This window comes from Microtus pennsylvanicus, chromosome 9 (assembly GCF_037038515.1).
Source record: "Microtus pennsylvanicus isolate mMicPen1 chromosome 9, mMicPen1.hap1, whole genome shotgun sequence".
NCBI classification, from domain to species: domain Eukaryota; kingdom Metazoa; phylum Chordata; class Mammalia; order Rodentia; family Cricetidae; genus Microtus; species Microtus pennsylvanicus.
In genome coordinates, this window is record NC_134587.1 from 18,637,372 (window position 1) to 18,662,177 (window position 24,806).

Below are 24,806 nucleotides of genomic sequence, written 5' to 3' on the forward strand. Positions count from 1 at the left end.
TCTAAGAAATATTCCTAACAAGAACCACATGGCAGGTTGGGGTGGGGCTCATTGTAAGTAACCTGTAAGCGTGGCTCCCAGGCATCTTGGAAGGGGAGTCGCTGATGGCAGATATTCTCAGGGCAGAGTCTGGAATGGGGCAGCTCCAGGGAGCTGGGGCTTGTCTGCTGAGGGCAAGACCTGGAACCGGGAGATTCCAAACAACCAGCAAGCCCTCTTCTGTAGTAAATCAAATCGGGTTGCTCAGTTCCAACTTTCGCTCCCATTTATAGACACTAGGTAACTTTTTCAGTGGAATGCATGTGATTTAATTTTTTCCAAATGCCAGGTAGGAATTTATGCTCTCTCTAAAGTATCCCAGATGTTACTGCTATGAAGTTATGTCTTTTATGTACTATAAAAAGGATTTATTTATTCTGAGGAAATGTGTGGCAACACCTAATTCAATTGGTTTGGCAGATGAATGCTTCAAGCGACAACTTGTTCATTAACAAATTAGTGAAAATATAAGCCCATTTAAATAATAATGTTAGTCAAAATGAATTATATGTAAATCAGAAACATGTTTGAAAAGCACAACCAAATAATACCAGCTAGGCAAAGAAAATAAAATGAAGAAAAACTATACACATGCAGTTTGTCTCAGTCTTTTTGTTTGTTTCTGTTTTTTCGTCTCAGAGTTTCTCTGTATAGTCCTGGAATTTGCTTTGTAGGCCAGTGCCACCTTGAACTCAGAGATTCACCTGCCTCTGCCTCACCAGTGCTGGCTACTTTGTCTTAGTCTACTGCTGAAAAACAAACACAAAAGAAGGAATACAGTAAGCAGTAAGAAAGAATAGGATTTCCAAGATGAAGAAAGTAGACTCAGTCTGATGAAAGCCTCAGTCTTCGCTTCCAAGATGGTGCCTTGGTACTTTAAGTTCCTATGCCATGTGGGTGCTGGGAATTGAACCTGGGTCCTATGGGAGAGCAATTCTTGCTCTTAACCACTGTGTCATCTCTCCAACCACCCCTGTCCCCGCCCCTCACTATCCTTATAATAGTAAGAACAAACTCATTTAATCCAAATTTGAATTGAGCTTTAGTCTTTGGTTTCTCCCAGTGAACTCAGACACCACAGCACCATTGCTTCGTCAACATGGACCAGCAATGAAATTTAATGAAACATTTGAGTCACCCAACCAAACATCCCAGCTGAGCTTAAACATCTGTGTGCATATACATGACACAGCAATTTAAAGGAGTGGGATTTGTGATTGGTTCATAGTAGAGAGGAGTACAGTCAATCATTTCAGGGAGAGCAGGGAGGTGGGAACAGGTTGGACCAGCTAGGAATGTGGGAGGGCCCAATTCATCGTGGGCAGTGCCACCCCTGGACGGATGGTCCTGGGTTCTACAAGAAAGCAGACTGAGTAAGTCATGGAGAGCAAGTCAGGAAGCAGCATCTTTCCACGGTCTCAGCATCAGCTCCTTCCTCCAGCTTCCTGCCCTGACTGCTCTTCAGGAAAGACTGTTCAGGATGTGTGAGTTGAAGTAAACACTTCCCTCACCAAGATGCGTTGGCCATGGTGTTTCATCACATAGATACCCTAATACATACATACATACATAATAGAAACCCTAATTAAGGCAGGGCTAGTAATTCTTTTGGAAACATAAAGATATAACAATATCCCTTTAATGAATACCTCCAAGTCAGCCTATAAGATCCCTTATACAAAAGGATCCTAGCTAAATCTCAGTTGAATGGCTATGTCCATAACTAAACAATTGCCTTAACAGACTCTGTATTATTAAAGAACTGAGTCATTGCTGGGTATATGAACATTCCAAGCCTTGTGGTAAGTAGTTTGCAATCCATCCTTAGAACACCCTCAGAACATGGCACTGGTATTACTCCTTTTACTGATAGGCAAATCACACAAGAATTAAGCAAACAATACAAAGATGTGTACGCGGACACCCTGAAGTCAGAGTGTCCGCATATAATGATCTTATACCGCTAGGCTAAGAGTAACTAACTTAAATACAGTGGGGTTCTTTCTTTAGTAAACAAATACAAAATGGATTCACTTAGCGGATTTGCTCATAAAACTGGATTTAATGTAATTTTCTCTAAAACAAACTACTACTATTTCATGTGACTATTACATTATGTGGCAGCCATGACCATCTCTGCTTCTTTCTTAGATTTATTTATTGTGTGTGTGTTAGAAGGATGAATATGTCAGAGGACAAAAGTTGTAGGAAGCGACTCTCCCCTTCCAGCATGTGGGTACAGGGTCAACTTCAGGTTGTCAGGTTTGGTGGCAAATGCCATTGCTGATTGAGCCATCTTGACTCTCCTATCTTTTGTTGTGGACTATTGCTTTAACTATGTAAAGATTTGTCTATGCTGGAGAATATTACTTCAACTACGTAAAGATGTGCGGCTTTTTTTTTTTTGCTACATTTGTTTAACTATGTAAAGATGTGTTGTTGTTTCACCTTGCCTGCCTAAGGCACCTAATTGGTCTAATTAAAAAAAAACAACTAAATGGCCAATAGCTAGGCATAGAGGGATAGAGAAAAAGTCTGATGAGGAATCTAGGCTTGGGATAAAACGAGGGAGAAAGAAAGAGAGAAGCCTGGGCCCAGCCAGTTAGACACAAAGGAAGCAGGAAAGAAAGAAAGAAAGAAAGAAAGAAAGAAAGAAAGAAAGAAAGAAAGAAAGTCCAGAGGCAAAATGCAGATGAAGAGAAGCAGGTTAAATTAAGTGATAAGAGCTAGTGGGACAAGCATAAGATACAGCCAAGCACTCATAACTAGTAACAAAACGTCTCTGTGTGATGATTTGGGGTTTGGGGGCCGGTGGTTCAAGAAAGGCAATGTTAAAAATTCTGATGAAAACTTGGAAAGAATAGGAATCTCTAGTCTAGCATCTTCCCGTGTTACCTTCTAGACAAGATGCTCAAGAGTAACTTGAAACTAACAGGGCCTGCAATGGATCTTTAAGGGTTCTTCAAAGAAGTAGGCAGTTCTGTACATGACGAAAAGAAAACACAGGTCAGCAGTCTTTCCCAAAGGAGAAAAGAAACAGAAACTTAGTACTGAGGAAACACAGATGAGGATGAAAGTAAAAGCAAAGAAAACCTAGGAAAGGGAAACACTTAAATAAGGGGCGGGGGAGTGCAGAAGATAAATCATTGCGCAAAACGACAGGAGGAGAAAAATTATAATTTTTCCATTGATTTGTTCATGGTGTGTGTGTGTGTGTGTGAGTGTCCATGCCACAGTGATTATGGGGACTTCAGAGAACAACTTGCCAATTCTCTCCTTCCACCACGTGGGTTCTGCTCTTCACACATCTTTCCTTTGCGGAGCAATCTCACTGGCTCGGCAGAGATAACTGTTGAGAAATTGTGAGAGGAATTTAATTTTCTTACCATCATTTCTGTAGAAGTGGTCCTATCAGAATTATGATTGAGTCTTAGAAAAAGAGGCTCCCGTCTCTTCTCCCTCCGGCGCCAACTCAGTCATCAATCAGCTAGTGACTTTCATTTGAAGAGAAACACAAAATGGGCTTTGATGACTGTCACGGAGTGCTGATTGTGAGACATACAGATAGGAAATCAAACCAACCCGTGACACAACCCTGCATCAACAGCCTAGTCTTAGCTTATCTTCCTAACAGTTATCCTGATCTGGAATGCGGGATATTTTAAAAATTATTATTATTATTATCTATTCTCCTTTGGTATATGAGTGCAATAGGAATAGGAACTTCATGTTACTAACAACTTAAAAAAAAAGATGGACATATACTTGGTGACGTTTTTGAGGTGAGAAATGAATGATATAATATTTCAATACCAACATTTAATCATCTACTTGGACCCTCTATTCACCAGGGCCTTTAGTGTGATCATAATGACACCATTTCCCCATATCCAGCCAGCAATCCCTTCTGACTACTCAGAAGATGGGGGGGGGGATGCCGGGACCTAGACTGATTTTTGGTTTAATGGTAAATTTCTGCTGTACCATATTGAATAAAATACACAGGCGGCTGGGGAACTGGATAAAACATTCTGGTAATACCTCAAAAAGATGCCTTTTGCAGATTCAAGAACTAAAATGAATTCTAACTAGATACGAAGTCAAGCCCCAAAATGAAATAATGAAAGATTAGCATTTTATGAAGAAACAGAAGGGAAAGAGCCTGCAAGACCACGCCCCTTGGGCAACTTTACCTGTGTATCTGACATGAGACCTGCCCCTGTGGTCAACTGACAACTCCTGTTTAGGGCGGAAACCATCATGTGGTACCAGTAAATGTTTTACAGGCTGCAGTGTACCATCCTTTAGGGCAGCCTTAGCTATGTTCTGTTAACTAGCAAATCACAAGAGGGCATGGTAGAAAGTATTGTTGGTGGTTATCATGAATGGTGTCATGAGGCTCATGAAAATTCTGCAGCTCCCCTACTATTTTTAAATAATCCCCAGGCCTCCCCAGCTTCATCAGATTTCAGTGAATACACTTCCCTAACAGATTAGTTTTCCTAAACATGTCTTTGGGATAACTTCCTTTCTCCATATAAATCTGGACCAGTGTGTTCTAGTCAAAGTGTTATGGTACCTCCGTATTTGGTCATATGGTACCTCCATCTTTGGTCCGCTTGGTGGACAGCAGCCCACAGACTCACATTGGGGCAGCTCAGCTTCTGTATTAAGACAAAGCTGCTGGGTATATCTTTCCCTTTTCACTGCGAATGCCTTTTTCCCTCCCTCTCATGACATAGACAAATGTTGATGTTTACTACAAGGCAGTACATTAGTTGCTAATTAAGTTCCTAGACGCTTCAGCCAAAACTTGTTGTATTGAATCCAAGAAAAGAATGGCAGCTATATCAAAAATAAGTTGTCGAGGGTTTTGGTTGTTGTTGTTTTGTTTTATTATAAGAAAGTTGTTTACTGAGGAACACAGGGAACTTACATACTGGAAGATAGGAAGCTGTTGGTCTTGGCTTCCTCTTAAACTGAGTTGGTGGCTAAAGTCAGCCTGCATCTGTCACCAGGCAAGCCCAGGTCAAAGCTGTATAAATATTATACTACCCATCAAAGCAGGAGAAAATAAAGATTTTTAGATAGAGTTCACTTTTTATACTTACGTTCCAGTTCTGGGAGGAACAAATTAGTTCTTGGGACCCCACTGGGTGTGAAGTTTAAAGTTCCTAGGGTGCAGAAGCGCCTCCTGGAGTTCAATTCTTCTGGATCCTCCCTTCATCGGTTCCGCCCCTACCCGTCGACCCCCACAAAGGAGAGTAACTCAATTTTTTTTTTCCCCATCAGGGTTTAGGCAATTCTTTATCCCTCCTCCCCCCCCGCCCTGAGACCTTCCTTGTCCCCTACCATGGTAACTGAGAAGTGAGTCCGGTCTTGTAAACAACACGCCACTGGTACGACAAAATATCCGCAAATAAAGATTGCAGAACATCGTCTGCTTTCTTAACACAAGGGAGAATTCGCTTTCCCTTCCGGTTTCCCACTTTCCCCGTGGTGATCTTGACAAAAGTTCTCTCCTGACCGGCTGCGACTACGGACCGCCTCCTCCCTCACGAAACTAATTCTCTGGCCCGGAAGTTGATTTTGACGTTCGTAAAGTCCGGAGAAGAGAATCGAAACAGAAAGGGATCCTGCAACTTCTGTGACCTGTGGGTGGAACACAGCGCTTAAAGCTCCCTGCGAGGGCAACCAGAGCGCATCAGTCGCAGAGCGAGGGTGATCCGGAGTCTACACCCACCTGCTGCAGCGCATTCCTGGCCCACCCGCCACCTGCTAGGAACCCCCGATCGATCCACCTGAAGCCACCAGTACCTGCAGCTACCAGGCAGCATCGACGGGGACCCACGCCCACCTGTGGATTGTCCGCCCTCCCGCCCGCCGGGGAGACTCCTCTCCCTTTCCGTGAGAATCAAGGATGTCGAACGTCTGTTCGGCAGAGGACAGCTTCCGCTATCTCATCTTAATCTTCAGGACCAGGTTGAAAAGGTCCTTTCAGGTGGAGCCGGTGCTGGACTACCTGACCTTTCTGACTGCTGAAACCAAAGAGCAGATTCTGAAGCAGGCCACCACCAGTGGGAACACCAGCGCTGCGGAACTGCTGCTGAGCACCTTGGAGAAGGGGGAGTGGCCGCTAGGCTGGACGCAGACGTTCGTGGAGGCCCTGGAGCACAGTGGCAGCTCCCTAGCCGCCCGCTATGTCAGACCCAACGATCTGCCCTCTCCCTCCTATGAGACTGCCCATGACGAATGTCTCCAGCTGCTGAACCTCCTTCAGCCCACTCTGGTGGACAAGCTCCTGATTAACGATGTCTTGGATACTTGCGTGGAGATGGGACTGTTGACAGTTGAGGACCGAAATCGGGTAGGTGTCGCTTTAGATGGAGATGGGTTCATGGAAGATTTTGCAAAGCACGGTTGCTTGTGTGTTTCCCCATAGAGAGTGACCTTTGACTTCTTTGGGCAGACCCGCCCCTTCTTTTATGGTTCATATTTAAAATAACCCACAGAGGGCCGGCCCATTTAACAGATGAGAAAGACCAAATTAGTTAAACAATTCACCCTTGGTCTCCCAGGAAGAACAGAAGTGTATCTACCATCATTATGACTCATCAAGTCCAGGTGACATTGAGTTTGATGAATTAACCCACATACTTCCTAGAAGAGCCTTCAGCAAACTGTGACACCATTGCTGCATCCAGCCTTTTACTTGTATTTTAAGAACCAACTAAGGAAGTTGGGCGGTGGTGGCGCATACCTTTAGTCCCAGTACTCAGGAGGCAGAAGCAGGCGGATCTCTGTGAGTTCGGGACCAGCCTGGTCTACAAGAGCTAGTTCCAGGACAGGCTCCAAAGCTACAGAGAAACCCTGTCTCAAAGAACCAAAAGAAAGGGGGGGGGGGGAACTAAGGTAATAATTAGATGTCTGATTTTTCAATTTTAAGTGTTCGTAAGTTTTATTGAAACTCTCTTTCTCATTGCTTATATATTCTTTTATGGCTTTTTTTTTTTTACAGTTGGGTAGAGGTAATATGGCCTATAAAACTAAAATATGTATTATCCAGGTCTCTAATGGTCCTCATCTGTGTCTTAGATAGTATGCACATCTCATTAAGTCCTGGTCCAAATGAAAAATGACATCACATCTCACTTCTCTTTTTTCTTTAATCGAAGTTTCCCTATTTTCCAGAATTCAGTCAACTTCAGAGATAGTCAGCCGACAAACACATGCTACCTACCAGCTTTAGTGTTTCACACCCGTGCAGGGGTAGATGATGTTGGAGTATCACTTGTTAAAGAGGTGACTTAATATGGTGTTAGTAGTTTGTCCGAGAGTGGAGATGTCCACGTGCTACATGAATGCTGAACTCTCTGCATCCGCCTTACCCAGTGTTGCACGTCGAAAGCCTTCTTTGGGGTCTGGGGACACGGCTCAGTGATTAATAGGGAGTGCTGTTCTTGCGGAGGCTGGGAATTTAGTACCCAGTGGCCGTGTCAGATGTCACATAGCTGTCTCTAACTTCTGGAGACCCAGGGAATCCCTGGGGCCCATGGTTTCCACCTGAATTACACCCATGTGCACGAACTCCACCACCGCTCCCACAGACACATAATTAAAAACAAAATAAAATGTAATTTAAAGTCTTTATTTTGAAAACAGGTGGACAAATAGCCCATTACTGTAAATCAAAGGCTTTATGTACACTGTGCTAGGGTTCTGACATTTTCTTCCTTTCATTGGTTGTATCTCCATTGTATGTAGACTACGGGCATTTCGCCTATGAGGAGACTTGGCCTTTGGTTACTAATATCAACGGGATTTTGTAGAATCAGCAGCACCAACACCTCCCTAGAGCCAAATACACATCACATTTAGGTGTCCGGTCTCTCCAACAAGTCAATTCCTTTCGCTGTCGTCGGTCGCATTTGCATCACTTTGTGTATTGAGAACTGACTGGAACACATTATAGTAGTCCAGCTGGATATGACAAATGTGTACATCACGGTGGCAGAATCTTAATTTGGAAGAAAGTATGCAGCCTCCAAGCCAGCTGGAGATGGGAGATGGCATTTCCAGCCACAGTAGCTGTTAGGAAGTCCAGAAGCAACAGCGTCCAGTCACACCACAGAGCTGTTTGTGTTTGGTGGTACGATGTCCCGAGTGCCAGAGAAGCAGCACTTCTCCTTGTTTACTCTAAATACTTCTGCCGATCAGCATCACTTTTGTCTTGCCTGGGTTGAATGGCTGCCAGCCACATTTTATCCAAGTTCTTGATTCTGGCAAGCTCGGAGGCAGCTAGCAGTAATGTAAGGGATTTGACACGGAGAAGACGGGTAGTAAAAGGACTTTGGTGTACTGGCAGCCGTTAAGAGAAAACAACCCAAACTTTCTCCCAGTTTCACATTTCCAAGGAATCCCTGAGAGAAAGAAGAGCTATCGACTGAGGCGGAGGAGCAGGGGTGGCTTTGGAGGTGTCTGTAATCGTTCCTCGTGCCTTATTGTGCATTGTCAGCTCAAAGAGTAAGCTGAAGCCCAATGAGAAGGGAGTGTTACATTTGGAGGAATCTCTACTGATCCCAGGGTCATCAAATGTCCACCTTACCACACCAAGGTGGGATGGGACGATCACAAGAATTTAAAGTGGGAAGGTACAGCATGGGAGGTCTGTCTTTGCTTTGCTGGATGTGAGATTTGGTTCCCTAGTCCTAGGTTTACTTGAGAAAATGAATAGCACAATAATTTCTAACCTCACATCAGTACTAACTGAGAAATATTAAAGGAAAAGCTTCATAAATATCCATTATTTTGATATGAAAATTATATTGATTTTGATCACCGCACATTTCACTCTTTAATTTAGGGGTAAAATTTCAGGGATTTAGGCAAATTTCCTGCATAAAGACCTACTTCTTAATATCTGTGAATTAAATTGATTTGAAAGAGGCACTTTTGCCTTCTAAATACCTAGATACTAGCCAGTACTGGTGTTTTCATAATTTGATTGGTATTTGAGTTTATTGGCAAAAAAAAAACCAAACAACAACGAAAAGTAGAAAGAAAAATAAGAACTAAAAAGAAAAATTGAGTGGAAGATGTACAATAATGAATATGATAAAATGTTGGGAAATAAATGGTTGGTGGGCATTAAATTTCCAAGTTGAATTTTGGTAATTTCAAAAAGACATCTAAATTTAAGCCTTACTTAATTAATTAGTCAGGACACTGCTTATATGGTATTTATGTTGTATTGTTAACCAGAGCTAGCTTAAACTAGTCTTCCTAGTTTAAGACTCCTGCATTAAAGCTAGGCCCACTAATAAATACAAGAGCCATTTTATAGATAATTAAAATAGAATGATCTTTTTTCCCATTTTTTTTCAGGATATGTAGTAGCAACTTCATCAACACAGATCAAAAAGAGCTCTGAGACAAAAGTGATCACATTTCATATTATAGCATTATCCACAAGGTTATAGGGAGAGACAGGTGCATGATTTAGCGCTGGCTGACTTCACTAAACACCTGTAGTCTTGGAGGTCTTATACCCTTCATCCACATGAAAAACTAAGACCCCATGCTATCCCAGATAGACACTGAGTCTAGCTCTTTCAATATGAGTCAAATGCCCAACTAAGTTTTCCCCTCACGTATTGTATTATTAGGCAAATGAGCAAGGACAGGATTCTTTGGGGGCAAAAAAGTAAAAAGTACAAGTGAAAGAGAAAACTTTTGTACTAAACAGAGTAATTGTCTTGGAAATTCAGTACTTTATGAAAATTGCTGTGTTTTCTCCACTTACGTCTGCTGAAAAGTTTAGAATATTCAAGAAACAAACTGTGCTATCCACAAATTCATCCACCTTTTATTCCATGAATTAGTTTATGTGGTATCCACATATGAACATTTTTTTAACTTCACAAGGAAAATTTCCAGTTGGGAGAGGGGATCCTTTCTGTATCTTGCTACAATTGTAAATTGATATGAACCTCCTGGGAATTAAAGTCATTTTTCTTATCTGTTGGGATCTAAATATCACTGCCATATTTTCAGAGAGCAGAGTAAGCGAAACACATACATGGGAACATATGATCACTTCAGCTGATGTGCTTTCCAACACCTAGAAAGGGAAGATACTAAAAATTGAGGACATTGGTGAAAGAAAAAAAATAGGTAATAGATGTAGTTTCACATTCAAAAATTAAAAGTCCTTGGGAAAAAGTACAGCATCATGATCCTCAAATGCCCGGGCAATGAATGTAGGAAATCTCAGATTCTGCAAGAAACCAAACTTGACAGAGTAACAGTTGAAGGAAATTTGGTTACTAGAATACACATAGAATTTTAAAAAGGATGATGGTTGCAATGCTTTAGTCACTGCCCTGTGAAAATTCTGATTGCTTCTGTCAGACATAGCTAAAGCAGCTTAAAGGATGGGGGGGGGGGGTTTAGAAAGATGGGGATGTTGAGTTAAAATGAAAATCTGAGATCAGTCCTGCGTGCATTTGTAGCGATTACACTTCTGATTACCGGAAAACAATAAAAATCTCACAAAGTTCAGAACAGACCAAGATTTTACATCACGAGACTACTCCCAAAGTTAGTAAACACTAGGATTGAGCAAGAAACTCCTTAGAAAATGCTATGGGGAAGATGGGCTAAAAATGCCTCCAAAGGAATATTCTTACAATATTGAATTTAGAAAATGGTTTCATTGCAATGATAACTATTGTAAATATTAAATAGGCAGGAAGATAAATCTGTGTCACTAGTTCCAAAGTGGTAACAGTTAAGGAAGAGGCCATGAAATGTTTGGTTCCCCTTTTATAAACCTCATGGGTTGAAAGAAAATAGCAAACCCAAAATATATCGAAAAGAAATGTCTTAATATTCTGCTGGACAGAGACAGGGAGACCTGGTGACTCACTGACCAGCCAGTCTAACCAAAAATAGCAAGTTCCTAGTTCAGTTAATCCCTCAAACAAGGAAAAGAAGCTAATAAGAAAGACACTTTAGCTTCTGGCCTTCACACATGCATGCACAGAGAAGCCCACAAGTGTACACCCATATCCACAACACACAGACACACACAGACATACAGACATAAATATAGACATACATACACAGACAGACACATAGATACACACACAGACATACACTCACATAGACACACAGACATACACATAACACACAGACACACACAGATGTATACATAGACACACAGGAGTCCTTAACATGAATACAGATTGAAGATAGTTTCTCTTGGCTTTGGTCACAGAAGCTCAAGCAAAGCATTTATCAATCTCTCAATTAATTAGTATTTCCTTTTTATTAAAATTTTTGTTTTGAAGCTTAGTTTGTGGTGAGAACCACAGAGAAAATGTACCATGATGTGTGTGTAGAGGTCAGAGGACAGTTTGTGAGAAATGTTTCTCCCCTGTTACCATGTAGGGTCTGGGAGTGAAACAGCGCATGAAACCCTGTAGCAAGTGCCTCTAACCACTGAGCAACCCCACCAGCCTGACAAGTGCCTCTAACCACTGAGCAACCCCACCAGCCTGACAAGTGCCTCTAACCACTGAGCAACCCCACCAGCCTGACAAGTGCCTCTAACCACTGAGCAACCCCACCAGCCTGACAAGTGCCTCTAACCACTGAGCAACCCCACCAACCTAATTAAAAAAAATTCTCATATATATATATATATATATATATATATATATATATATATATCATATTTAGAAGAGGATTTGGCTCAATTATCTTTTTTTTTTTCCTGACAGACATTAGAATAGCTGATTGGAATACTGCTGTTTTCTTTACTGATTGAATATAAGCCTTTGTTTATATGTATGCCTACCCCTTGATTTTCCTTCAGAATATTTTCACTTTCCATAGGCTCAAAAGGTATTTCCTCTTCCTTCTTGTCTGTTGGAATAATAGATTTCTGCTGCGGGGAACGCTGGGAACGAGTCGGGCGTGAGGGAACTGCTGAGAAGGATCGTGCACAAGGAGAACTGGTTTTCCACTTTCCTGAAGGTTCTTCGCCGAACTGGGAATGAGGCGCTCTGCCAAGAGCTAACAGGTGCCGGCTGTCCCGAAGACGCAGGTATTCCTAATTCTACCAGGAATTCTGGCTGGAAATACTTTTAACATTAGAAAGACACGGATAGTTTTGAAAGAAAATATATTTTTGATTTATGGATATTATAAAAGGCTTATCCTTGCCAATAAATTTAATTTTCACCTAATATAAATATTTTAAATATTCAATAATAATATTCTAAAATAATGCATTTTTACACAATTTATTTATAAACCTAATTTAAACTCCTCATTGATTTTTTTCCTTTCATAGTATGTATCCTGTTTCAAAATACCATATACAGAAAAAAGTACAAGTCCATTATTAAAAAATTAACTATTACTACTATAATTATTACATGCTTAATTCATTTTTTCTTCTGTGCGTTATTTAGTCATTCAGTGAACCTGAACCAGGTACTGTTCTAGGTGATGAGGATGCGGGGTTGCAGGAGACCTGGGCAGTGGGCAGTCCCTCTCCTTTGTCCATTCTAGTAAAATGAGTCAACCATTTTCTGCATGGGCTCTGCAAGGTAGAAAGTGGTATTGAGGAACTGTGGCTAAGTCAGAAAGTAATTCCCTAAGTTTCTCACCCACAAAGCTCTAATATTTCTCCTAATATTAAAAGTGTGGGTTTAATCCATATCTGTATCTATCTGTAACTGTCTATATTGATTAATCTATGTCATCTCCATCACCTAGAGAAGACAGGAGCAGAAAGCAAGATGGAGTAGAAAAGCTCAGTTAGTGCAAATCAGATCACTTTTGCCATGAATTCTTAGAAAGCATGAAAGATTTATGCAAGGCTGGGAATGAGCTACGTGAAAACCAGTACGAAGAGGACAACTTCATTCAGACGGCTGGGCAAGGTTATTTTCCATCCTTCGCTCCTCAAATAAACACTACAGAGGGTCACAATGTTTGAGGTGAGCATAGATGAGACTCTGAAGGCTTGAAGCTGTTTGTTTTCTTTGGAATAGTTTAAGAATTTGAGGGACTTACTGAAAGGTGAATCCAACTAGGTTCAAAAATCGGATGGGGCTGCTGGCTGCTATCTCAAACTTAGCTCAAGAACCCCAACCAGCAAACCCATTTTGTTCAGCTTCGTTGGCTAAGTGTAGTCTTCCAGCACCGAAAATCTCTTTGCATCAGAGACCATTGCAAGCAGCAACTGGTCGTCAGACATCAGCTGACTGTAGAAGCCCAGCCCCAGCGCATGTGTCTGAAACAGGACTCTTGTGCCTAAGGCTCAGGGAACATTGTTGAAGAGGGAGCATGAAGATTGTAGGAGCTAGCGGACCAGGAAGTCGGCTCTGAGACTGTGACTCCTAGAAATGACAGAAAAGCTACATTCATCATACCTAAACAAGACCTGGACGACAATACCAATAGACATATTAATGCGGAAGTGGGAGGCCTCATGGCGTCCCTCCCCAGACAAAAGATATGAGCAGCTAAGGTTGCGAAGAGAGGGAGAATTTGTCTCTCCCCAGTGTGGCATCCCGTAATTTTTTTTTTTTGCCTAATATAAAGTAGTCAGCTCTGATGTCAAACAAACTCAAGCAAAACAAAAGGGACTCAGCAAGTTGTAATATATATATAGTGTGTGTGTGTATAAGTGTAACAAAAATCAAAAACTAAGGAGGCAATTTAAGAAGACATGGTAGGGGTTGGAAGCAGGAGACATAGGAAGGGATAGAGGGAGAAAAAGGGAGAAGTAATCTAATTACATTTTAACTAAAATTTTAAAAATTGAAAAAAAGTCAGGTAGGAGTTTCATGAACTCCCTCCCTCCCTCTTTCTTCACAACCCCCCTTTCGTGTGTGTGTGTGTGTGTGTGTGTGCGCACATGTGCACATTTTCCCATATATCCCTCTGCATGTATAGGTGTCTGTGTACCACATGTGGCCATCAGAGGACAGCTCTGGGTGTCCTCTTCCACCTTGTCTGGGACAGGGTCTCATTGTTCACCACTCTGTACACTGTCTAGCTGTCCTGACAGCTTCTGGGCACTCTCCTGCCTCCACCTCCCATCTTAGGAAAAGCACTGGCATTATAACAGAGGGGCCCTACCATTTCCTGCTTCATGTGGGTTCCTGGGATTCTAACTCAGGTCCTCACACCATGTGACAAGCTCTTTGTCCATTGCCATCTCCATAGCGCCTTTACTGGGTAGATTTCTAAGAACAGGAGTGGTTTTGTTTCTCCTGCTAGGTTATGATAAAGTGTAAAAGAAAATAAAGAAGCATTAATCAGAGAGAAGCAAAACTTGTCTGTGAAATGGGATAAAAGTGGCACTTACTGCCTGGCGGTGGTGGCGCACGCCTTTAATCCCAGCACTCGGGAGGCAGAGGCAGGCGGATCTCTGTGAGTTTGAGGCCAACCTGGTCTACAAGAGCTAGTTCCAGGACAGGATCCAAAGCTACAGAGAAACCCTGTCTCTGAAAACCAAAAAAAAGTCACTTACCAGCTAGGTTATTTTGAGAAATAAAATATTCAATATATGTAAATAGCTTTGTGGTAAGTGTAAAGTAGGTGGACTATTTTAATCTTTTATTGTTCACTTAATTTTATATGTATTAGTGTAAGTCTGTGCACCACTTGCATGCCTGGAAGCCAGAACAAAGCTGCAGATCTTTGAAGTTACAGACAATTGTGAGCCGTCATGTGCATGCTGAGAATCAAACTCATGTCCTCTGGAAGAACAGCAAGTGTTCTAAATCACTGAGCCATCTCCCTAGCCCCTACCTCTCATAATTTTAAACCTTAGTACCTGTTAAATAGGTCCCCACGGTTGTTGGCTACTCAAAGAACTGCCAAGTAATTGCTGTTCAGGAGTCAGGTTTGCTCATTGAAAAGGTCTCAAGAGGTAGGAGACCACGAGAAAACAATGTATGGGAAAAAGCACAACAGGCTTTAAACAGAAGAGGGGACTTCTCTTTGAACCATAGAGGGGCTTCATTAAGAAGAGTAGTTTGAAGTAAGAATAAGGGAAGAACCTTCCAGAAGAGGATAATGAGCTAGGGAGAGGCTAGCAGGACGTTCTGCACCGCGTGGTTTAGTCTGTGACAGGCTACATTGCAAGAAGAACCAGCAGCCACATATGGTACAGGGAAGGGGCCTGGATTAGGTGCTGGTGGAGTGGCCTGCTTTCTTCTGGCAATGGGATCTGATGTCTTAGAGAGACCAGTGAGTTCAAGGAGCAGGACAGCCATGTCCTAGTTGCTAGCTATAAACACTGTCAAATTAGGTCATCTAAAGCCACACTAATTTTCTTTAGGAAATTCTCCATGCAAGGCTGGATGAGTTTTTCCCAGGCTGTCTTGAGCGGGCCAATCGGAAAAGACTTTAAGAAGTGTATTTAGGGCTTCAGGCTCTTCTGGTAGAGTCAAGTTTCACAAGGTATAAAAACTCCTGATTTTCTTAATTTCCCTCCTCCGTGTGTCCAGCCTTTGAGCATTGCAACATAATTGCTGTCTGTAAAAAACATGCTGAGGACCCTGAACTGTAGCTACAATGAAAAAAAAAATAGATCGCAAAAAACCAAAATCTCATAATGTAATAGGTAGGTTTATGAGTTTGTGTTGGAGTGCATTCCTAAGTTCCTTCATGCAGCTGGCTGTACACATGGCTCCAGCTTGGGTACCCCTGTGTCCTGGAGACCAAAGAGCAGGAAAGGCAAAATGGAGAAAACAGACTATTTCATTCAATTAAAAAAAAATCTCCCAGGAGCCCAGAACACATGGATTCAGCCTGACATTAAAGCAGATGTACATTGCATGATCCTGGAGGCAGAAACAAAATGGCAAGTGAGAGCTAAAGAAAGCCACCCGGTTTGCATTCCTATTAATTCAGCCTTAAATATAGCTTTCAATCATCAAGTCAGTGAGTGACTTCCCAAAGTCAGTGGTCAGATGGGAAGTCATCTCACTTGCCATGTGATTTGATTGGTATTTCATTAGCCTGCCTTTTATATAGAATTTGATTGTTACACGAATCCTCAACTGTAGCCATGAGGAAAGTAAAAATATGTTTCCTTGTGTTACACCGAAGTAGCACGGGCTAGGTCTTTAGAAATGTCAATGTTTGGAAGCATGTGCAGTGTATGGGAAACAGACCCCGGTTTGATTTTCTGAACACCAGTGTCGTCTGTACACGCTGTGCAGAAAACTGGGTTGCCCTACCATTTACGTCTAATGCTTACTATTCACAGAGTTGGAGAGTTCGCCTCCCGAAGATGGGCCTGAAGTGAATGAGTCTGTTCTGAAGGCTCTAGATGAGTCAAGTCTGGAGAGAGAGCCCTGGGACACGGAGAATTCTTCACCGGAGGTCTCCTTTGCAGACTCTTCCATGACTGCAGGTACTTGGCACATGCAGTTGTCCTGTGTGTACAAACTATTCCCTCCAGAAGAATCAGAATCAGGTGCATTTATGGCACCAGGAACTATGACAAAGGGAGAACCTGGACACTATTGTTAATGAGAGTTCTTATTAAAATACTATGCTAGAGAAGGTTAAACTGAAACTGTTACTCTTGGGTTTAAATATTTTCAATGGATATAATATTACTATCATGAATAGGAACATATTTTCTTCTAATTTCAATTTCTAAGAAGTGTGTGGTCATTGTAAGATGTTAACTGACTTTGGTGTGTGCTTATCTTTCGTGGTTTCCAAATTATTTTCCGATACAACAATGTTGAAGATCTACAGGCAGTTAAGGACTGAAGAGAGAGAGACTTAATCTTCATTTCTCCTGGGTGGGCCCTCAACTGGTTATCCAATACCAAGTAGTCAACCCTAATAACAGATTCAAGCAACATTAAACAGCCACTTGGGCTGTACTTGTGTGTGTGTGTGTGTGGTGTGGTGTGTGTAACAAAGGCAGTTAAAGAATAAAGGGCCATGAATTTCAGAGGGAGGGGGCCAGTTGGAGCAAGAGGAGAGAGGAAATACGATAGCTTTATTTTGACTTTATAAGAAAGGAGTGCAGCGGAATCCAGACAGATAAACTATAAGTCATGCTTTTTAAGTACTTCCTACCCTTGGAAACCCGCGAAATTGTGTATCTTCACAATTTAACTTTAAAAAACAGCTGTGCCTAACAAAATTCCTAAAAATGTCCCAGTTTGCCTTTACACCCTGGTCTAAACTAGCCCGAGCTGGCTCTCCTAGCGCACTGTCTCTATTTAAAGAGGTGATGAAGCCGCGCTGCCGAAAGCTTGGGATGCACAGGACCACGCTGTACAGCCACCCCTGCCTGCTCCCACCACATCCAGTACGGGTACCATTTGGGGTGCCTCCTGCCGGTCTCTCTGCATACCTGAATGCAGAGCTGTAGTCTCTGCTGTGCTCCTTTCAGGTGCTTCTCTGGGTTTTTTACTGACTGGAGAATAGTAACACCACTTGAACACAATTAAACGAGTGTAGACACCGCGTGTCTTTCCAAATTACTGCATCATGAGCAATGCCTTTAGAGCCCTCGGTACTTATGTCGTGCTCAAATCATTAAAAACATATATAATTGGAGCTTCTAGTTCAACGATTTATGCCGTGTTAGCACATTCGATACTTAGTGTCCACTCTCACTGCAGGAATCGACGCTGATTTAGGTGTTCTTCCCACCTAGAGGGGTGTCCGCTCCCTAAACCTTTTCTCTAGGAGTGGGTGGCATCATTTCCAGCCCCCGCCAATTCTTTGCAATAAAATTGATATTTTGATGTTTGAATATGGATTTGAATTTTTCTGATTTGCACTTTATTTTTATTTTGCAAATCCCTCCCTTTTGAGAACATATCATCCTATTTTGAGGTATTTGTATTTTTCTCCTGGGTCATATGAATTATTTAAATATATGTGATATCAATCTGATCAATACTTTTTATGGCTTGTGTGCTTTTTTAAACCCCATTTTAGTATTTAGTTTTTAAACTTGTAATGACTAATACATATTAATTGTATAAATCAATGAAATTCATTGTGAAATTTCTCTGTGTGCACACTGTGTATTCTTCCTTTTCTGTCCCAAGAATTTCCTTTTTTTTTTTTAGGATGTCTTGTTGTTGTTTTTTTAATTTTCATGTATGCGAAAGAACTTGCATACTCACCTTTCTGGGTCATAATAATGTGTCTTGTTTTTTTGAAATGCAAAACCTCTGTGGCTTTCCTGGTCAGATGATCCATGGGTGGAGGGGTCTTGTCGAAATATAGAGTTGGTCTTGAGACTCCACCTTTGTCACCTGCTCACAGGCACCTGCTGCATGGGGTTCCAACCACACGCGCAGCAACAAAGCTTTAAGGCATAGATTAATGAAGCATAGATTAATGAAGCCTGAATACTACAGGCTTGTCTTCTCCATCAAGGGAGTGCCTGTGCCTCCCTTCAGAAACCCTAACCCGGATTCTACAGAAAAGCCAAATCTAGATGTGGGGATTCCATGAGTTACCAAACAGTCTTTGTGTGCCACCTGGCATCGCTGGGTGTCAGCTGACATGGTTGGGTGTCACTAGCTGCCTTCTAAGTCCACGCTGGCAAAAGCTGACATAGGAGCTGAGGCTGGGAGGTTAGCCTGCATCTCGAACAGCATCCGGGGGTGTCCCATCAGCTTGCAGTTGTCTAGACTGAGTTCCGACGTAGGCAACATAAAGACTAGAACTTTAAATTTCTGTGTTATCCTTTAATATAAGGATTAATGTTCTTAAGTTTATCATGAACCCTGTGAGAAAATATGGATCATAATAACACACTTAGTGAATGGAAAGGCTAGGTTGTTTACTTCTTGGTTTGTTTTTTCTTTTACTTTTTGATCGCCTTACCTTCCTGCTCATACTTTCACGTGGGCCTCTCTGCCTCTCTTCCCTTCCTTCACCTCTTTTACTTAGGACAAACTCATAGACTTCTTATATGTGCCAGACCTCCTATTCAGTCTTTCGCATGCAGTGAATGGCACAGCAGAACAGATCACAGCCTCCGGAGAGCTTTTCGCTCTGGGCTGTCAGCTGCACAATTCACCTTCGGCTACGCTTACAGCAAGTGTAGTGGAAGGCAACGGCAAAATATTCAAGTTTATGTGAGTGAGCGAGCCTGTGGTGGTATAGTGAGCTGGGTGGGCATCTGGATCCCCATCCAGGGTCCTCTGGTGCCTGCATCTGTGAATAGATTGGGCCTGTCCTTCTGGATCCTTCCAAGGCAACGGCAAGGGTGACTTGTACGATGCCTGTGCCTTAGACACAGCAGCTGACACGTGGCTCGAGTTATTTCTAGTTTGTGCTCATTTTCTTGCTCTTATGAACCAAGGATTACCAACAAAAACAACTCGGGAAGTGCCGTTAGCCCAGAGACGTCACATTTAGTTGTTGGGTTTTTCATTTTGTGTTTCTCTCCTGCTGGGCAAAGGCTTTGCCTCTGAGCTCTGTATCCCGCCCATGGAGTTATTTTGATCACAGCATTTACTGCTAAATTTAATAGAGGATTTTGCCTGTCTGGTCATTCTTAGAATTAAAAATTAGAATATTCGTGAAAGCATACCTTGGTTTCTGATACATACTTTCATAACGGTATGCACAGCTTATTAACAGAGGCATTGTGTTTTAATTTCGTGTTCTAACATGTTGAGTTAATATTTCCAATAGTTGCTAAAGTAATATTGAAAAACAAAACTACATAATTTAATCTACATAATTTTTGTAAATGTAGATATTTTATGTGCAGACATAAAAGATAAGAGATGTTAGTCATTTTAGACCAGGATATGTCTGAACCAGTCTGTCTGTCCTTCCTTCCTTCCTTCCTTCCTTTAGTTGTTGGTTGTTTGTTGTGTTTAAGCCTATTAACTGAGAAGTTTTTACATTAATATTCTCCAGGAGTTGCTTTTGCACCTCATCAATCAGCACAGCCTCTCACACTAAACCAATTTTAATGGCAGTTATCCTTCCTCCTAAGGGTTAAAGAGTAGAATTCTCCAGTGGAAAGTTCTAGAAGGTAGTTTCACCCTCTCAACACATTTGGAGGTTGGCATTTCTAGTTCTCTACTTATTCCCTGCTCAGAATAGTTTGCTTCCAGCTTAAAATGGATAGCACTGGATGAAGTCACGCACACACGCGCGCGCACACACACACACGCACATGCACGTCCACAAAATACGGGGAAGGCACATTGAGGGGGATGGGGGCTTTAGCGGAAGCAGGTGAAAGAAATCGGGAGTAATAATAGTGTATTGCATACCTGTATGAAGTTCTCACAAATAAGAAACATGTTTAAGAGAGAGGTTCTCCCCCTCCCTGAAATAATGCAGTTAATTAATTAAAATAAGCTAAAGGGTTTTTTTTTATGTTTTTTTCAAGCTTCGTTTTTCCTAAATTAACACAGCAGCTTCTGACAGCGACTGCACTGCATTTTGGAATTGTCAGTGTGGTTGTAACGATAGATAGGGACTTCTGACTGCTGACTGTGGCCTTTCTGATTTCTGGCCATTTTAGAGCAAGAAAATATCACAGAATTTTGATACTTACGTGGAAGAGTCCAAAGGGTCTTAACCAATTCCATGGATTATTTTAATTCTGTATACTTATAGAAAAATTAAGGAGTCATTTCTAAAAACCTGTTATTGCTTTATCAAAACAAGTGAGTATTTACTTTTTTGGTTTTTCGAGGCAGGGTTCCTCTGTGGCTTTTTGAGCCTGTCGTGGAACTAGCTCTTGTAGACCAGGCTGGCCTCGAACTCACAGAGGCCAGCCTGCCTCTGCCTCCCGAGTGCTGGGATTAAGGGCATGTGCCACCACTGCCCGGCTTGAGTAGTTACTTTTTACACCGAGTGTTTTATTATCATATTTTAGGAAGCAAAGTACTCTGGTAAAATAAAAGTACAGTAAATGAGATTTCAAGCTAAGAAAATGCTGTTGAGTTTGGGAGAAACAATTCTATGTGCCACTGAACCTTCTCTAAGGGATAAGGGTTACATCAGAGAGCCTTGTTTGGACTCTAGAAATGCAAGTACCTCAGGACGGTCAGCAGAGGGCGCTTTGACATTTATAAAGAGAAAGGGTCTCTCTGTTCCAGTGTGGAAAATTATAATGTAACTAGCGTGCCATGTGTGAATACACTGTGCGCATGACCCAGCACGCATGTGTATATTTTGATTTATATATTCGTTCACGTGAAGATTTTAAAATTCCACCCCAGCTAATGAGCTCACCAACCTGCTTGTTTTCAGACTGTAATACCTTCTTTTTCATTCCCCCATATGTTCAGCTCCTTAGGTTTATCCGGTGACATTATGCTTTGGAATATATTGTGGATATATTTTGCATAGATCATGTTCTGTAGGAGGGGTTTAAAAATTGACCTTTATAAAACAGCGTCTTTCTCCCTGGTCCAATCTGTCACAGTACTTTGTTATTGTTGTTGTTGTCTTGTTTTTCCTTTTTATAGACAAAAGTCCAATCTTGGGTTTGGTCTGTGCTTATTTCTGTGAAAGTGTCACAGAATTTATCCTTGCACTTAAGGATCAAAATAATGTTCCCTATCACTATCCCGTAGAAAAATCTAGTGATTTTTAGGATCTCTAGAAATAAATGCCACAGCATTTGACGCTAAAGGAAGATCCTTACTGTGGCACTATATTACTTTTTTCAGAATTGGCTCAAATTAAGTGAGCCACCCTTTATATTTTCCTAAATTTAGTTATTGCTGACTGCTAAGAAACCGCAATGCTACTGGGGTCATTTGAGGGTAGATAGGAATATGGAGAGAGAGGGAGGAGAGAGGAAGAAATAGGAGTGTTATGGTATTGGTGCTTATAAAGGACTTGTTCTTTTCAAACTCAGCGTGCTGTGTGATGCACAATTGCACAGCAGCCGTAACGGGGCTATCAGCCAGTCACTCCCACTTCAAGGGCAAGTCCATGAGTATTTTCTCAGAAAGAAAAGCCTCCAGTGTATAGCTGACATAGACTGGGTTAATTCCCATGCCAGTTTAGAACTGCAAAGTTAAAATTTGAGCCGAGTTGTAACAAAGTGATGGTTTTTACATTTTACTCGGATTATTAGACCCTGCCTTCTCTATTCTGAAACATGAACAAGGACTAAAAGCCCAAAGAGCAGGAAGAAAGCAGTGAGTTGGTGGGGTCACATTGCTGAGGGGCCAAGCACCAAGGGGCTGCATTTTAAAGGTATATGATCTAGATATGGAAGTATGAATTGCATGCTCCCAAAGAAACAGTGATCTATAGAAAAGCAACGCAAAAGAAAGAAAAACCACAAGATCTCGGTATTAAAGGGTTCCGCAGAAGACACACAGACAGGGGTGACCGACACCATCACGGACTGGGCATATATCACAATTCAAGAGGTCACCAGAAATCTCAAAGTATGTCAGAACACGTGATGAGGGAGGATACGGGAGGACAGTCACGGGAGGTTGAGACCGTGAAGGCCGAGGAGAGCTGATGTGTTTCTCTGAGTAATTTCTCCAGTTGCTTCTCCCACGGGCGAAAACTCACTTAAAATCAACAATCCCTTGTCTGGATATTTAGAAAATATCACCACAACGCCTGCCTGACCTTTTCCGAGAGTGGTCCTAAGAAATCACCAGGGGCATCATACCGACAGTTTGGCATTGCCCATCATGGGACGATTTATACCGCGGAAGTTGGCAGTCACTTTAATCCCCCTTAAGAACGTCCTGTTGAGCTTGACCTGTGAAGCCTTAAGTGCACCTCCATTTGCCCTGTCCTTATGTCTGGTTGGAGCTGTTTAACTCTTTCAGCCTTTCTGACAGGCACCTATGAACTAAAAAGGTTTCCAATTCATGCCCTTCTGTCTCATACTCCCTAGTCTTTGTTAATGTCAAGACGTCCAGTGTGGTCATGGAGAGCATCGCTTGTGATTGACTCCATTCTAGAACATTCTGCCTTCATCATTTATTGACAGGAACAAGTCCTTCTGGTGGGTGTAAGTCACCCTCACGACCCTGTATTTTAATAACCCCTTTCCGTGTGCGGACCCCAGAGCAAAGGGTAACAGGCAGAGATAATACAATTTAAGCCAACATCATTACGCATGATTCAAATTTAATTCTAGCTGAAATATTTCAGCACAAAAATTTTCTATAAACAGGAGCAGAGGCGCTCCACGGATGGCCATGTGGGCCTGTGGTTCTAAGAGAGATTTTTTTTTCCCTTTGGGGAACTCATTTCCTAGAAGCTTGGATCCAGGAGAGAATATGCAAGGTGGGTGGAGGTGGCTTCTCTCCATTCTGCGGGAACACATGTTCCCTGGCACACGGAGCGAACTATGACAGACCAAAATGTGAGCGTGTGTGTAGATCCATATACATAGAGCTGAAAATAAAAGTAATCTATTTCCTCTCAAAGAAAAGATTGTTATTGCTAAAGAAAATAAAATATGTATTATTAGTAATACGAAAGTAAGCACATTTTGGGGGTCCGTGCAGTCTTGGGTATGTGTTAATATGAGGACATGCTTCAAGCTTTAGGGATAATCTTTGACGAGAGGATTATGAAACTGGACTGAAGGCGGGTATGATGTCTAAGTCCACAGCGAGGTCATAGATAAGACTACCATGGAAAGCGAAATTCGGTGAGGTGTAGACCCTGTCCCCATCAACTTCCAGAAGAGAATAGGGGGGTTGTTCTTTTGGTACCTGGAGGTCCTTTTCACTGCCCTTGTTTCCTGCCGGAATGTAAACCCACCGTTCATCACGGAGGTTTGCCAGACTGCGGCAAGGATGAAGAGATGAGTCAGTAGAGCGAAGGTTTCTGGGCTAGGAGAAAGTCTACCTGGGGGTAAACAGGGAGCCAAGTTGTTATTTTACGTAAGGAAGCCCAGCTCCTTGAAGAAAACCCAGTATTATTTGTTCCTAGCTTGCTATACCAGGATATTCCAGCAGAGGGCAGACGTTACATTAAAATGAGTCTAAACTCACCAACCCCCTTCCCTGTTGTCGCTTTCAGTATTTTATTGTAAAATTTCTGGTTTCTGAACGATATAAAAATATTTTAAAAGTATTTAATGTATATAATACGTTAAAAAATACAAAATTTCTTAGATTCCAATTAATATTTTGGACTATTACCAAAATATTCAAAATGTGTTTCCAAAATCAAGAGACTTTGGCCCCCATAATTTACAGCCTTCTTTTAGAGATTTACTGACATTGTAAGCAAAGCTCTTGTTTTTTCTCTTATTTGTGAAGCTATTACTCTTTAACTTTTTATTTTGAAAATCCATTCTATCTCTTAATTTAACAAGTATGATTTTCGTTGGCTCCAATAAGTCTGATACATACAGTTATATTAATAGAAATGACTTCATTTTCAAATTTATTTCATTGCTGGCTTTGATAATTGCCTTAGGGGAAAATGACACATGTAAAAGTTAATTAAACATATTTTATATTATGACTCCAATGTCCAGTACAGCTCTGCAAGAGTTTGGATTTCCTTCTCTTCAAAACTCTTTTTTCGGATTTAAAAGGATTATTCTTACAATAATAAGCTTAAAAACTATAGGAGCTACTATCTATATTTTTAAATAAGAGCAAGGCACCTTGGAGTAGTGTCTGAATTCAGGTCTGGGCACTTCGCTGGGCTCCAAAGCACGTGTTCTCTTCATGACGAAGCTCTGCCTCCTGTAACCCCTCTGTTTTGTGTGGCTTCTTGAA

The 24,806-nt window shown here is 41.7% G+C and overlaps 1 protein-coding gene and 1 long non-coding RNA gene across 2 annotated transcripts in view; one reads left to right on the top strand and one right to left on the bottom strand.

The window, feature by feature from the left end:
* Positions 1-1,131: 1,131 nt before the first annotated feature.
* On the bottom strand, positions 1,132-5,574 carry LOC142857221 (uncharacterized). The gene is made up of 3 exons (XR_012911787.1): positions 5,392-5,574; positions 5,151-5,277; positions 1,132-3,388 (listed from the first exon to the last, which is right to left on the bottom strand). It is a non-coding gene; the product is annotated as an uncharacterized LOC142857221 (long non-coding RNA).
* Positions 5,575-5,617: 43 nt separating this feature from the next.
* Ifih1 (interferon induced with helicase C domain 1) overlaps positions 5,618-24,806 on the top strand; it is a 48,501-nt gene continuing 29,312 nt past the window's right edge. Inside the window, exons 1-3 of the mRNA XM_075985034.1 lie at positions 5,618-6,406; positions 11,983-12,148; positions 16,337-16,483. Coding sequence (XP_075841149.1) covers positions 5,960-6,406; positions 11,983-12,148; positions 16,337-16,483 — 760 coding nt within the window. The 5' untranslated portion in view covers positions 5,618-5,959. The remainder of the gene's footprint in view (positions 6,407-11,982; positions 12,149-16,336; positions 16,484-24,806) is intronic.